The 16,478-nt window shown below is 43.3% G+C and overlaps 1 protein-coding gene across 5 annotated transcripts in view; it reads right to left on the bottom strand.

The window, feature by feature from the left end:
- DLGAP3 (DLG associated protein 3) overlaps positions 1-16,478 on the bottom strand; it is a 764,134-nt gene that overhangs the window by 60,523 nt on the left and 687,133 nt on the right. For all 5 annotated transcript variants that reach the window (XM_069756813.1, XM_069756811.1, XM_069756807.1 and 2 more), the window contains one exon: positions 13,341-13,768. In XM_069756813.1, the coding sequence (XP_069612914.1) occupies positions 13,341-13,768 (428 nt within the window). The remainder of the gene's footprint in view (positions 1-13,340; positions 13,769-16,478) is intronic.

The raw sequence follows: 16,478 nt of genomic DNA on the forward strand, positions 1-16,478 counted from the left end.
CTACGAAGTTAACATTCACTGAAGTAAAATATGAATACCTTTATATTTATATGGCTCTACATGTGGGTGGCTTCCTTCACACTGAAATATGTTTGCATACTTAGATTTTTGTGGACACAGAATGTAGTTTGCCAAATCTGTGCTCACCTTCAAATTTATGCCCTACTGATTTTAAAAGGATCTGCTTATTAAATTGCGCTAACTTGTGGTGGCCTTGCTGTGAACACTAGTCTCATAGCAAAGTTCTTCTTTTCGCAAAATAGCTCTATGTTGCTAGCTAGTTTTGCCAGTAACATCTTATCAAGTGTCATCATGGAACTGCTCAATCATGCTGGACCTCTAATGTTGGGTTTTCCAATTCTGAACTCCCTCACATTATAGACAAGCTTTTCTGTTGACATGGGGAGCTATTATGTTAGAAGCAAATCTCAAAGAAATGAATTATGGGGTTACATGGTGACGTTTTGTGCCATAGGAAGTAGCACACAAGTCACATAACCAATACTATTTGTACGAATGGTCGACAACTTAAGATGCCATTATGGATCTTGACTTATTGTATCTCTAAGTCACATCAACCTTGTGACTTGCAATCAAGAATCCAACCGGTTATAATTTCAATGGTTATTTTAAGCTACATGTTGTCCATCTGGTTACAGACTGCCGACCACTCCATTAACAAAAATCAATGTGCATAAAAATCGCTAGTTCATTCTTAAAGTTGAGTATAGTAAAACAAAAATTGTGTTCCATTTTTATAATGCATAACAAAAGGCCATTCTAAGGCTATCTGCACAACTGAATTTATTTAAAGTTTTTTGAGTGGGTCCACACAAATAATAAAACCCTGAAACATTTCATAATCAATAAGAACATAAAAACTCCTTTCAGTTATTGCCCTTGGTTGGATTTGAATCCAGGACAAAGTGCTAAGTACTTACCCAATATGAACCTACTGGTTATGAAAAATGCCACAAAATATTCCCCAAAGACAGAAAGTCTCCTGAAAAATGTTCTAGTTGAAAAACTCAGCATTTTGACCACCTCAAGGCCACATTCGCAGATCCATTTGCATTTTTACATCTGTATAAAATGGACCATTTTCACTCATCCTCATATAAAAACTGAAGAAAGTGGTCTCTCTCAACTTTTTTAATCATAGACTCTTAACAATGGTTAAGAAAAACTAACGAAACACAAATGGAAAGTGAAAAAGTATGTTTTTCATACACCCCTATAGATTTTATCCATAAAATAGATGAGAACAGGAGACTCTGAGTGTACTGTGAGGCTGTACTGTGTGATCGCGCTGCATCTACCACATGGGTAAGGAGTCGTACCTAGGATAATAGACTTATACTAGTGATTACTGGGTTATATGAGATTTGTGATGGTTTGAGTAAGGAGGTGCAGACTCCCTTTTTTCCTGGGGGGGCTCTGGATCCCATAAGTCGTACTGATATGCACTGAGCACTGTATTATTGATAGTGAGTAGGTGTGTGCGGTCACACAGGTCTTCTGCTGAGTATGTTTTATATTTGTGGTGATATTTTGTAAATGACAAATTTATATATGTTAAATAAAAATTGACTTTTACCTTTATCTAATCTGGGACTTGAACTCTGTTTTTCCGGGGTTATGGTATCTTGATAGTGGAGCGTCCTATGTAGACTTTATGATCCCTATATATGGGGTTCCTCCGCATGGAGATGAACCAATATAGGAGAACTAATGTTGTTCATTATGGGATTTAATTATCATATGAGTGGATGGGCCTTTGGTTATTGTCCCCTTGAAGGACAGTTTGGAGGAAAACGCAGCTGTGTCTAGTGAACCACCTCCTACGGTCACTAAACGGGGACGTTTTCCCAACCGCTGAGGACATCTGGAGGCAAGATGTCCTGACTGCCGGCAGACATGACAGACCTTGAGGGTATGAGTGGTCCGGGACTTAGATCCCACTCGTGACACCACCATGGCCTCATGTGGCTCAGAAGCATGGACCGTAGATTCCAGAGGTTTGGCGAAGTTGGGAGCCAGCCGAAACCTCTGCCCACACTGGGCTCGCTTCAACCTTCGCTCATTAAAATGAAGGTCGAAGCGAGTTGATACCGCTTATTAGCTCCTCCAGTGTGGCGGGAATCTCTCTAGTGGCCAAAGCGATCACCACATGATTGTCGCGATCCCACAGCGGCGTGGCCCACTCTAATGCCCTGTCCAACAGAAGGGATATTATGAATCCCACCATGGCCCACTCTGAGGGGAAAAGTGCAGCCAGGAGCTCAAGGTGTTTAGCACACTGGCTCACGAATCCCATACATGACTTGCTATCACCACAAAACTTAACTGGCAGCGGGAGGTGGGATAAGATTGGAACAGGGGTGGCAGTGGACATGCTATCAGACTGAACAGCAACAGCGAACCCTGTTGTGTCACAGGGCCGCAATACCGCAGAGTGAACGCTAGTGTTTGGTCACAGGACTCTACCCCAAGGACACAGGGTTGGAGTCCCTCTAGACCCACTAGCGCTCAGCACCACAACTGCGGTGTCAGGGGACAACTAAATTCTAATAGATTTAGTGCACTAGGTGCACGCAACGCCCCACTGGTGATGCCACTAACCACCCTTACTAGGGCCTTGAAAGCATACTAGTTGCGCATGGCACAGCACTGGTGAACGCTGCTGAAATGATGCAGTATTTTGTGCTCTTGTGCTGGATTGCCCTATCTGGCGCTAGTCAGCTCCAAACACCCAATCACATACAAAAACACTAGGGAAGGGAATCATTAGGAGCTGTCACTAGATAACACATGCATACACACACACACATACACACAATATTAGGTTTATATTAGTGCATGGCCAAGCAGCCATGCAAACCTTTTATAAATGCAGCCTTCTGGGACCTTCACAGTGGTCCAATGAGAGCCGCTACAGGACCTGATCATGTGACCTCCGTCCTCCAATGAGAAGTCGTCCAACGGGCATGCTCAGTAGATGAAAAGCAGGACTTAGTCCCTTGAGCGCCTGCTCACCGCTGATCAATGCTGGTTACAATGGCTGAACCTGGGACAGTAGCAGCAACCAGACGTACAGTATCAGCCTGAGCCAGACGCTGGGACCGATATCTCTGCTGAGCAGGCTTCTCTACGGCTGAGGTAGAATGGGAGACCGCAGAAGACATGGTTCAAGATTCCCCCTGTGGAGCTGCGGGAACTTGACACCTAACAGTATGCATGATGCATAAATGCCGCAAACAGTAGTCTCCCCATTATCATCTATTGTAAAGTATGATCCGTCTTCATAGCGGAAAATGCATAAAGAGTCGTCAGGCCCTTTCTTTTAACCAAAAAACTTTTCAAAAAATGCCATCTGAACATACCCTCAGGGTAGATTTTTGTAAAGTATGTCAGTACTGGACTATTTTAATAAAAATTACTGACAAGAACTGTTATTTGGTTAGTTCTAAGCTTCAAAACATGGTTTTATTTCATTTTGCAGTTTTATACCACTCACATCTGTTATTCATTTTAGCTCAGCCTGCCTATTAACAATAATGTCATAATAGACTGTCATAAAAATATCCCTTCGTTCTCCACATTTTAGAAATACTGCAAATATCAACCAGCTAATTGATTGACCCGAGAGGAAAAGCTTAGGACAAACCTACTGATGCATTCACAGCCATATAGATGCGGTCGCATTATGCAATCCATGGCATCTGCTTTCTAATGCAACACTGAGAGACTCCGAACACTCTCAAAACTTGGCACTCTGGTATGCAAATGAAAGGCTTGACTAATAAATGTTTGAACACGTGCAGATTTGACCTTTTCAAACCAAAGAACAATCTTGTCATCTACCGATCACATATGGAACTCATAGTAACCCTTTACAAGACATTTAAAGGGGTAAATGTCCTACCTCATGCAGTTATGGCGTATCAAAATGTTATGTCATACATATGTGATAAATGCAGTTCACACCATATCTAAAAAACAGGGTGCTGTCTTAAGTAGCCATGAATGAAAAGGTTGCCATGCAAATACAGCTTTCACCATTCACATTAATGGGAGTCGTAAAAAACAAGCAAGCTTGGGACCTGCATATATCAGGCATTTATGGAATATCCAATAGATATGCTATAAATATGTGGCATCGTAACACCCCTTTATTGTCTCAAAAGCCCAGATTTACTAAGGACGTGTATTTAATAGTGTTGAGCGATACCGTCCGATACTTGAAAGTATCGGTATCGGATAGCATCGGCCGATACCCGAAAAATATCGGATATCGCCGATACCGATATCCGATACCAATACAAGTCAATGGGACATCAAGTATCGGAAGGTATTCTCATGGTTCCCAGGGTCTGAAGGAGAGGAAACTCTCCTTCAGGCCCTGGGATCCATAGGGATGTGTAAAATAAAGAATTAAAATAAAAAATATTGATATGCTCACCTCTCCGGCGGCCCCTGGACTTCACGCTGCTAACCGGGAGGCTTCTTTGTTTAAAAAGCGCGCCTTTCGGACCTGTGAATGACGTCCCGGCTTCTGATTGGTCGCGTGCCGCCCATGTGACCGGCACGCGACCAATCAGAGGCCGCGACGTCATTCGCAGGTCCTCAATTCCTAGAATTAGCAGTTTTGTGAATGAGAATGACGTCGCGGCTTCTGATTGGCCGCGTGCCGGTCACATGGGCGGCACGCGGCCAATCAGAAGCCGCGACGTCATTCTCATTCACAAAACTGCTAATTCTAGGAATTGAGGACCTGCGAATGACGTCGCGGCCTCTGATTGGTCGCGTGCCGGTCACATGGGCGGCACGCGACCAATCAGAAGCCGGGACGTCATTCACAGGTCCAAAAGGCGCGCTTTTTAAACAAAGAAGCCTCCCGGTTAGCAGCGTGAAGTCCAGGGGCCGCCGGAGAGGTGAGCATATCAATATTTTTTATTTTAATTCTTTATTTTACACATCCCTATTGATTCGATACCGATACCCGATATCACAAAAATATCGGATCTCGGTATCGGAATTCCGATACCGCAAGTATCGGCCGATACCCGATACTTGCGGTATCGGAATGCTCAACACTAGTATTTAATTGTCCATACCTCCTATTAGATCTGGTGCATGTTGAACTATAGCAAAAAGCTGTGTGTTATTAAAACAAAGCTTTGAATAAAAATATGTTAAAATAATTCATCTGCCTCTAATTTACTAAAATAACCTATAACAAAACATGTGAATGAAAATGAAACAATTATAACCTATAGGTAACAAAAGTATTGATAATGATCTTACTTTGACAATGGTCAGTCTCAACAGAGGGGGTCTATACCAATAAGGTATGTGAATGTTGATCCTAACCTGACAGAGGTCAGTTTCAACAGAGGCGGTGTATAACCGCAAAATGCTGCCCCATTCAAACAAGAAAAATCGACCACTATTAACAACCTGTCTATTAGCATACCAAATATCAATGACAGAATAAATCTAGGAGTAGTGTTGAGCATTCCGATACTGCAAATATCGGGTATTGGCCGATATTCGCTGTATCGGAATTCCAATACCGAGTTCCGATACTTTTGCGATATCGGATACCAGAATCGGAAGTTCCTATAGTACAATGATACACTATAATGGAGTGCGGGCGGTGCGTGGACAGAGACTGTGTGTGTGTGTGCGGGCAGGGTCTGTGCGTGACCGTGGGGGGTCTGTGCGTGCCTCCCGGGGGTCTGTGCGGCGTGTTGGGGCTCTGTGCGGCGTGTTGGGGCTCTGTGCGGCGTGCGGGGCTCTGTGCATGTGTGCCGGGGCTCTGTACGGGCCTGCCGGGGCTCTGTGCGGGCCTGCCAGGGCTCTGTGCGTGTGTGCCGGGGCTCTGTGCGGCGTGCCAGGGCTCTGTGCGGTGTGCCGGGGCTTTGTGTGGCGTGCCGGGGCTCTGTGCAGCGTGCAGGGTTCTGTGCGTGTATGCGGTGCTCTGTGCGTGTTTGTCGGGGCTCTGCGGCGTGCGGGGCTCTGTGCGGCGTGCCGGGGCTCTGTGCAGCATGCCGGGACTCTCTGCCTGTGTGCAGGCATCGTCCAATGGGACTACAAGTCCCATCGGACGATGCCTACTACAGTGACAGTGATGGGACAGTACTAGTCCCATAATCCGGCTAATGTGTTGAATACATACTGTACATGCTACATACATGCTACACACATACTACATACATAGTATGTATGTAGTATGTACAGTATGTAGTATGTAGTATATATGTAGTATGTATGTAGCATGTATGTAGCATGTATGTAGCATGTATGTAGCATGTATGTAGCATGTATGTAGCATGTATGTAGTATGTAGCATGTATGTAGCATGTATGTAGTATGCATGTATGTAGTATGTCCACACTGATGAGGGGCAAAAACTCCGCTTGGCATAGGTGGCTTTCCTTCATAGGATGCTGCCCTTCCCGTGGTTGTTCCTTCCCGGGGAAAGGCCTGGCTATTCACTGCTTGCGTCGAGAAACACGTGATGGTGTCTCCGCAGCTTCTTTACTTGTAGTATGTGTGTACCATGTATGTAGCATGTATGTATTCAACACATTAGCCGGATGATGGGACTACTACTGTCCCATCATTGGCTAATGTGTCATTCACTGTCACTGCAGTAGGCATCGTCCAATGGGACTTGTAGTCCCATCGGACGATGCCTGCACACAGGCACAGAGCCCCGGTACGCTGCACAGGGCCCCAGCACGCCGCACAGAGCCCCGCACACCGCACAGAGCCCCGCACGTCGCACACAGCCCCGGCACGCCGCACAGAGCCCCGGAATGCCGCACAGCCCCGGCATCGCTGCACAGAGCCCCGCACGCTGCACAGAGCCCCGGCATGCCGCACAGAGCCCGGCACACTGCAAAAAGCCTCGGCATGCCGCACAGAGCACCAGCATGCCGCACAGAGCCCCGGCACGCTGCAAAAAGCCCCGGCACGCCGCACAGAGCCCGGCACACACGCACAGAGCCCCGCATGCCACACAGAGCCCGCACGCCGCATAGACCCCCGGGAGGCACGCACCGACCCCCGAGAGGCCTGTACAGATCCCTGGCAGGCCCCACACAGACCCCGCCCGCACACACAGACAAGCACAGTGTCCGCCCATGCACCGCACACACTCTTCCCCCCTCTGGAACAGGATGTAGAAGGACAGAAAGGGCTTATTTACATTCCGATATTTGTGTCCCATTGACTTGCATTGGTATCGGGGATCTGAGTAAAAAAGGAACAATCTCACAAATGTAGAGGTTTCAATGTAGTTACCTCGGCAAGCAGGTAATGACCCCACAAAAAAAGACTTTATACACTAAGGTGGCCTTGATTTGTCCCCGTAACTCCTGCCCTGACCAGGGCAGTCCACAGCTGTCCCTGTCCTTCAGGAAGTCTAAGGTTGGTTTCACATTTGCATCTATGTACGCAGCATATCATCCACAACCGCAAACACATGCAAAAGCACATGCAATCGCAGTGTTTTTTATCCGCATCAGCTTACGTATAATGGCAAAAAATGCTGCATGTGCTTGCATTTGTGTGTTTTTTGCCTGCATTTGCGATTTTTATGCGCATCCGTTCAATATTTCCAGGAGGGCGTGTCTCAATGGGCGTGTCTCAATCAGTTCCTGGACATGTGCAGTCCGAAGTACGCATGAGTATGCATGCATTCCCATAGACAGTAATCCTTTTTTTAAAGCACTCATCCACATACACATGTCTGCACATATTTGACAAATTTTTGACGCTTCCAAAAATGCAACATGTTGCGTTCGCCGGACCCCGACGGACATCGAGAAACAACACATGCATACGCATCCGCAGGAGAACGCATGCAAACGCATGTCCCTGCATACACCATATTAAAGATATGTACGCAGGACACATGTGGATCTATGTGGATGAAACGCTGCGTACTCAGATGCAAATGTAAAACCAGCCTTAGACTGTCCCTCCATGATTTCCCAACGAGTTTCTCCCAACCGGGTTCATCAGGAAAGGGCAGCATGAGTCCATATGTCCAAAGAAGAGACAGTGCTAACACCCTGGTCTAGAACGTGCATACATCTACACTGCCCATCTACATTGCTTTCTCTCATGCATTTTGAACTATCTGAAAGTGAAATCTACGACTACTTTGAGGAGTGTGATTTGCAATATTTCACCTTTTTAATACTAAATTTGCCTGTGCTGTGCATCCTTGAAGAGCCTGTCTGTTTTTCTCATTACGTTCCAATTTGGGTAAACAACAAAAAAGTAAAGAACAAAAAATTGACTGCATATTTGTCACTATTTGCACCTTTTTTCCACAGTTTTCATTAAAAGTTGTCCTATCTGACAATAAAAATAGTCTTTTCCTGTAGATAACTATGCTCAAGTTTGCCATCAATCACTGTACGACAGTGTGTTAGGTGTCGAGTTCCTGCCTCTGCACGGGCGGAATCTCAAACCATCTCCGCTGCGGTCTCCCATTCTTCTCCAGCCGCAGTGGAGACGTCAGTCCCAGCGTCTAGCTCAGGCTAATACTGGACAACTGGTTACTACTACCCTTCAAGGCTCTGTCCTTGTAGCCAGCAATGTTCAGCAGCTAGCAGGTCTTTCTGGGACTAAGTCCAGCTTTTCCCTTTCTGAACATGCCCACGGGACGACCTCCCATTGGAGGTCGGGAGTCACATGCTTAGATACTGCAGCAAATCCCATTGGTCCTCTAGGAAGGCCCTGAAGGTGTTCTTCTTCTGTGGCAGACTCCCATTGGTCCTTCTTGGAAGGTCCTGTACTTGCTGCAGCTATAAAAGGTTTGCATGGCCGCACGGCCATGCGCTAGTATACATTTGAATATGTGTGTGTGTTGATGAGTGCAAGTCGTTCTTTAAACATCCCCTCCCTTGTGTATGACTGCTCGCGAAAGGTGGATATCTGCTATCTAGCGCCCGGCTAAGCTATCAGCACAAAGCCACACGCAAACAGCGTCTAACTGCTGTGACTGCCAGTGCAGCGCCGTGCGCTATTAGAGCGCTTACCTTACCCAAGTCTGGGTGGTTAGTGGCATCCGCCAGTGTGGAACAGCACGCACTTCTGTGCATATTAGTTACTCTGATACCCCAATTGTGGTGTCGATCGCAAGAGGTCTACGCGAACTCTAATCCTGTGTCCTGGGAAAGAGTTCTGTGATTCCTTGCTTGCGCTCTCTGTGCGGTACCGCGACCCTGTGACTTAACAGGTATCGCTTATTTCACACAGGGTGAAGTTAACCCATGTGTGTATCCTCATTGTACCGCCATATAGTCCGTCATTACTTAGCAGCAGGTTCCATATCTGCACGGTGGACCCCGGGCTGCGAACGCACCTTATTCTATCTATTTACTTATTTGGTGCATTCCGCTAGGCCTAACACAGTGCTACTGTTCCCATCCTTTTAGCTAGTGGACTCTGTCATTGCAGCTACAGTATTTATTGTTGCTGTCCAGAGTTTACAAATGGTCCTCCCAAGAAATTACTACAATCTTGCACATGCTCACTTTCTCACAGTTGTGAACTAGTTCAAAGTGTGTGCAAGCTCAATAGAATTTAAATACTACAGAAAAGTAAATGACTGGGCATGTGCCTCATCTGCCTGCATCTGTTGTCAAGTGAGTTCAGCTCTCTACAAAACCAAGCAGGCAGTGAGAGCTGCAGCCAAGACATGCTGAGACTAGTATATCAACAAACGTGAATTCTTACTGCAGAATCAGTATGTCACCATATGATTAGATAGTCACCTACAGAAGCAATGCTACCATTTACTTCATGCTGATTCTCATGAAATTGAGCCGATTTCAGCAGGACAGCCCTACCATCTAGTATTGGGGGTTTTCCGAACCTGACAAATGAAGTTGGAAGAGACGGTTTGGCCAAAATGTAAGTGATCAAAATGTGCCTTGGAGAAAGCTGCAGCTTAGTAGTGTTGGACAGCTGCATACTCACTCACCCCATACAGAACGCATACTGTACAAGCTCAGCCAAGCTACGCTAGTGACAAGAGATAGATGACTGCCAAACGATCATTTGGCTAACAACTATCCAATATGTATGGCCAGCTTAACAGTTAAATAATATACTAAAGTACTAATACTTATTCAAGTCAGTATATACAGTGCGTTGCAAAAGTATTCGGCACCCTTGAACTTTTCAACTTTTTCCCACATACCATGCTTCAAACATAAAGATACCAAATGTAAATTTTTGGTGAAGAATTAACAACAAGTGGAACACAATTGTGAAGTTGAATGAAATTTATTGGTTATTTTACATTTTTGTGGAAATTCAAAAACTGAAAAGTGGGGCGTGCAATATTTTTCGGCCCCTTTAACTTAATACTTTGTTGTGCCACCTTTTGCTGCAATTACAGCTGCAAGTCACTTGGGGTATGTCTCTATCAGTTTTGTACATCGAGAGACTAAAAATTCTTGGCCATTCTTCCTTGGCAAACAGCTCGAGCTCAGTGAGGTTTGATGGAGATAGTTTGTGAACAGCAATTTTCAGCTCTTTCCACAGATTCTCGATTGGATTGAGGTCTGGACTTTGACTTGGCCATTCTAACACCTGGATACGTTTATTTGTGAACCATTCCAATGTAGATTTTGCTTTATATTTGGGATCATTGTCTTGTTGGAAGACAAATCTCCGTCCCAGTGTCAGCTCTTTTGCAGACTCCAACAGGTTTTCTTCAAGAATGGTCCTGTATTTGGCTCCATCCATCTTCCCATCAATTTTAATCATCTCCCCTGTCCCTACTGAAGAAAAGCAGGCCAAAACCATGATTCTGCCACCACCATGTTTGACAGTGGGGATGGTGTGTTCAGGGTGATGAGCTGTGTTGCCTTTATGCCAAACATATCGTTTGGCATTGTTGCCAAAAAGTTCGATTTTGGTTTCATCTGACCAGAGCACCTTCTTCCACATGTTTGGTGTGTCTCCCAGGTGGCTTGTTGCAAACTTTAAACAACACTTTTTATGGATCTCTTTGAGAAATGGCTTTCTTCTTGCCACTCTTCCATAAAGGCCAGATTTGTGCAGTGTACGACTGATTGTTGTCCTATGGACAGACTGTCCCACCTCAGCTGTAGATCTTTGCAGTTCATCCAGAGTGATCATGGGCCTCTTGGCTGCATCTCTGATCAGTCTTCTCCTTGTTTGAGATGAAAGTTTAGAGGAACGGCTGGGTCTTGGTAGATCTGCAGTGGTATGATACTCCTTCCATTTCAATATGATCGCTTGCACAGTGCTCCTTGGGATGTTTAAAGTTTTGGAAATCATTTTGTATCCAAATCCAGCTTTAAACTTCTCCACAACAGTATCATGGACCTGCCTGGTGTGTTCCTTGGTCTTCATGATGCTCTCTGTGCTTCAAACAGAACCCTGAGTCTATCACAGAGCAGGTGCATTTATACGGAGACTTGATTACACACAGGTTGATTATATTTATCATCATTAGGCATTTAAGACAACATTGGATCATTCAGAGATCCACAATGAACTTCTGGAGTGAGTTTGCTGCACTGAAAGTAAAGGGGCCGAATAATATTGCACGCCCCACTTTTCAGTTTTTGAATTTCCACAAAAATTTAAAATAAGTAATAAATTTCATTCAACTTCACAATTGTGTTACACTTGTTGTTGATTCTCCACCAAAAATTTACATTTGGTATCTTTATGTTTGAAGCATGATATGTTGGAAAAGGTTGAAAAGTTCAAGGGGGCTGAATACTTTCGCAAGGCACTGTATATGGCTTTACTGATCTGACCTAATTTAAAAAAATAGAAATGCACATAAATATCAAGCAGTGCTAAGGCATTCATAAATCTGTCAATGTTTTTTTTCTGCTGACTTCTCCTCACAAACTGGTACCTCGGCTATGCTCTAGCTCCTGTAAGTAGATGCTTGTCACAGGTTGAGTATTACTGCAAAGTAATGTTGCAACGCTTTACTTCCATGTCTGGGGAACACTTATATCATATAGCTAAGGCTATGCCCACAGTTGCCATACAGCTCCTTATTGTGCAGCGCTTTACTAGTCACGTATCAAGAATGAGTGTCATGAGCAGAAATACAGGCTCTCACACACATTTATATGCTACCAATTAAATTATTAATGGTTATCTGAGGAATGGTCTGCGCCATTGAATGCACTTGGGCACGCAAATCATCATGATCCTCTGTTGGCAGATACCTTTGCAATTGCCTACTAATGAAATGCAATATGTGATTGATGTAAGACAAGTCTGGAGACGCTCCCGGCATTGGTAGCACAAGTAAGCCACAGAGGCTGACCATAATACCATGAGCTACATTTTTGTTTTGAAAAACGGCTCCTGGGACACTTTGGAGAAATAGCAATACCACTGGTTTCTCCACCAACTCAATATAATTCCAAACCTGGAATGAAGACTGAAGGGGTCTGTCTACTGTACATTATGCCAGTCTGCAGCTGTGTGATAAACCAACTTTACTAATAGGTGTATATTTTAGGATGCCCTATGTCATACAGAAATCTATGTCAGCGAGCCCCTAAAAATCAAAGTTGCAATATTTTTGCCCAACCATACATTGTGTAGGAATTGCATCTTTTATATGCCAATTTTATGAGGTTTTATGAAAATCCCTCATAATTCTGTTGATGTCAGATATAGTGTTCTCTGTGAGTGATGAGTGAACGTGCTTGGATATGGTCTTATACGGCCATGCTCAGCTGCTAGCTGTAGGATCTTGAACATATTATTTGAGCACGCCGAAGACACTCGGTTAGCACCAGTGCATGCTCGGATAAGACGTTATCCGAGCACGTTCGCTCATCACTATTCTCTATGCATAATCACATTGATGCAGTTACAAATTATATGCAATACAACTAAGTAAGATATAGCTTATTAGAGCCATGTATAGTTGAAACTAGAAGTTTACATACACTATATAAAAAGACACATGCATGTTTTTCTCAATATCTGACATGTAATCAGTATAAACCTTTCCCATTTTAGGTTAATTAGGATTACCATAGTTATTAATATTTGCTAAATGCCAGAATAAGATATTGAGAAACACATACACACAGTATGTGTCTTTTCATATATTGTATATAAACTTCTAGTTTCAACTGTACTATGAAAAAGCAATGTGTGCAATGTCAACTACATCAGTTGCTTGTTGCATGTTCCAGGAGAGATTCATTAGTTTTTTTTTACAATAACTTTTATGTTGTTTGACAACCCCTCATCTCTGTAACTGATTATGAGTCTTCATCAAAAGATAAGTTAGTACTTACTTTCTTCTGGTAGATCATATTCTTCGGCCTCTCTTTCCATCTGCTGACACCATCCTTCCATCCTTTCTACTTCTGCCTGCAACATCTTAATGAACCACTCTCCATCCCTGTGACACGGAGATGCTCTGCCAGAGTCTGGGAGACTCCGAGTGCCTCTGTCCATCCAGGACTCCTGACGAGACTCTTCTCCTGTATCATACTGCATTTGATAGTCTTCTCTGTATGCCCATTGGCCTTGAGTATGAACTGTCTTATACACTGAGTACTGCTGGCTGGTGTCTGAGGGCTCAGAGGAGTGTCGCTGAAAGGAACGTCCAAACTGGAGGCCTTTGTCTTCTGTGGGAACAGTCAGTCCAGGAAAGCCTTCAAGCTCCAAGTCAGCCTGAACTCCAGCCGTCACACTGTTGGACCGCTTAAATCTAGCCCTCCTGTTTTGGAGGAAAAGAGCAATTAAAGAGAAATCAGTTGTAGAATGTAAAAAAATGCAAGACACTTTTTAAAAGAATTATCTCATCCTAGCAGAGTGAGATACATGAATAACTGTTCTCATAGACACATATAAACTAAGGACTAACAGTGCTCTCTAGATGGCAGAAAACACAATGCCTTATTAACAGTACATAGACATTTCAGCTCCAAGGCATTCTTCCCCAGAAGTAATACCACAATAGTATTCTTGTAGATTGTCATAGGATATCTATGCCTTAGTTATGGTAGTATCTATAATCGTGACAAGGGTAGCTCCTACACCCTAAGATGCTTTGGCCAATACAGACCATGGCATCCAAGGAGTTTACAGATTAGAAGCTTCACTCTGGGTAATTTTCCTAGGGATTCCTTCTGTCTGTAAGAACTAACTGCTATAAAACATAAGCTTCCAAATATGAACTGTGCTTGTATGGCATAGTTCAGAAAAGTACCTTGTACCTGTATACCTCGTATACAAAGGTGTAGAGGGAAACACTGTGCTAAATTAATAAAAACTGACCAACTGGTACAATCTAACACACAAGGGCCTTTACTTTATGTCATGTATTGTTCTAACAGCAGCTATCTTGTAAGAATTTTTGATGGCAGTTACATGACATTAGGACTTTGTGCTTGCATTTAGAAAATAAAACGTTTATTAAAATATCTAGGATTACGAATATGAAAACAATTATGATGTGGAAGTGTAAAAATGTTATTTTAAGAATTTTAAGAAAGATTTCAGCTTTTATCTCTAAAAATTCTTCTTCTCTGAAAATATACTCTGAATGTGTGGGTTAACTTCTAGCGTGTTGACTAATTGTGGTTAATGTAATTACACATATTTCATGAATTAATAAGTTAATTAATGAATAATAAATAAATAATTGGGAGCTTCTGTTGCCGATTCAATAAAATATAGGCCCTGATCCAGAATTCTACCATTAAATACCCTCAAATGTTGCAAGAGTTTTGAACATCACGAAGTAGCACAAAAATGTTAAATCTATTGGCATTTTTTCCCACCAGTTTCAGGCAGATCCTCCAAAATAAGCGGATCTATGAAGGAGCGAGGGTAAGATGGGGATTGTCAACGCCTGTTCAACAAATTTATTACAAGTGCCGCCGTTCCTTATGCAATAAATGTTACTCCATTTCCTAACAAGGAGCTCTAATTAGTCCCTCACAAGGTTCACAATATGTGGGCCTGTAAGTGTATTAAGCACATCTGATTCCTTCACTCCCATCTTTAAAACTGGTGAATGAAACACCAGTCTTAGGCCGGCTTCACACTCAGCGTATGAAAATACGGTCCGTATATTACGGCCGTAATACGCTGAAAAGTCCCGAAAATAGTGGTCCGTAGCTCCTCCGTAGGCAGGGTGTGTCAGCGTTTTTTGCGAATGGCATCCTCCGTATGTAATCCGTATGGCATCCGTACTGCGTGGTTTTCTCGCAGGCTTGCAAAACCAACATACCGCTATAGAAGTGATCCATGTGTCCCAAAAAGAAAAAAATATATATATATACTGTCTATATATATATATATATATATATATATATCAGTAGACACATATATGTATATATATTAATATTTTTTCCAGCGATATACAGCTTGAAAGCCGGTAATTCAATTACCGGCTTTTTCTTTCTCCTTCCTAAAACCTCCTTCGCAAATTTTGCAGATACACACTACTGACATTAGTAGTGTGGAATCTGCAAAAAAAATGGAGAGAAGACATGGTTTACTGTATGTAAACCATGTCTCAAATCATGTCGGGTTTTAGGAAGGAGAAAGAAAAAGCCGGTAATTGAATTACCGGCTTTCAAGCTGTATAGCGCTGGAATAAATATTAATATATATACATATATGTGTCTCACTGACATATATATATATATATACACCTATTCTATGTGTACACATTTATTCTACCTATTGGACGGTAAGCTGTCAGTGTTATTTTACTGTACACCGCACTGAATTACCGGCTTTTCTCTCTAACAGCGCTGCGTATTTCTCGCAAGTCACACTGCTGGTCCGTGTGTAATCCGTATTTTTCACGCTTCCATAGACTTTCATTGGCGTATTTCTTGCGCAGTACTGTGACAAACGCAGCATGCTGCGATTTTGTACGGCCGTAGAAAGCCGAATGATACTGATCAGTAAAATACGGCAGATAGGAGCAGGGGCATAGAGAATAATTGTGCCGTATTTTTTGCGAGTTTTACGGACGTAGTTTCTGCGCTCTTACGCCCGTAAAACTCGCAAGTGTGAAGCCGGCCTTAATGAACTGGGCCATAGTGTACAAAATAGCACAGAATGCTGATTTGTCTGATAAAATGCTTGACACTTTGAAGGAAACGTGAAAGCCAATACATCCAATAGGGTATGTTGAGCAACGGTGGTGTCTATCATGACATGGATATGGCTCTGTCATGATTTCTGCTTTTCTATTCCTATAACAGATTAGAACAATGGAAATGAAGAACACAGATATGAGTAGAGCCTTAATTGGTATGAGCAGAGAATGAATAAAAGAATGACATTTTCCAACTTTCATCAACAAGGAAGTTCACATTTTATAAACTGGCTACAGTTCTAATTAGGAGGTGGTCTGCAAGTGAGACATTTCCATTCTGATCAAAGCATGTGACAGCAATGCGTGAAAG

This window comes from Ranitomeya imitator, chromosome 3 (assembly GCF_032444005.1).
Source record: "Ranitomeya imitator isolate aRanImi1 chromosome 3, aRanImi1.pri, whole genome shotgun sequence".
Lineage (NCBI taxonomy): Eukaryota > Metazoa > Chordata > Amphibia > Anura > Dendrobatidae > Ranitomeya > Ranitomeya imitator.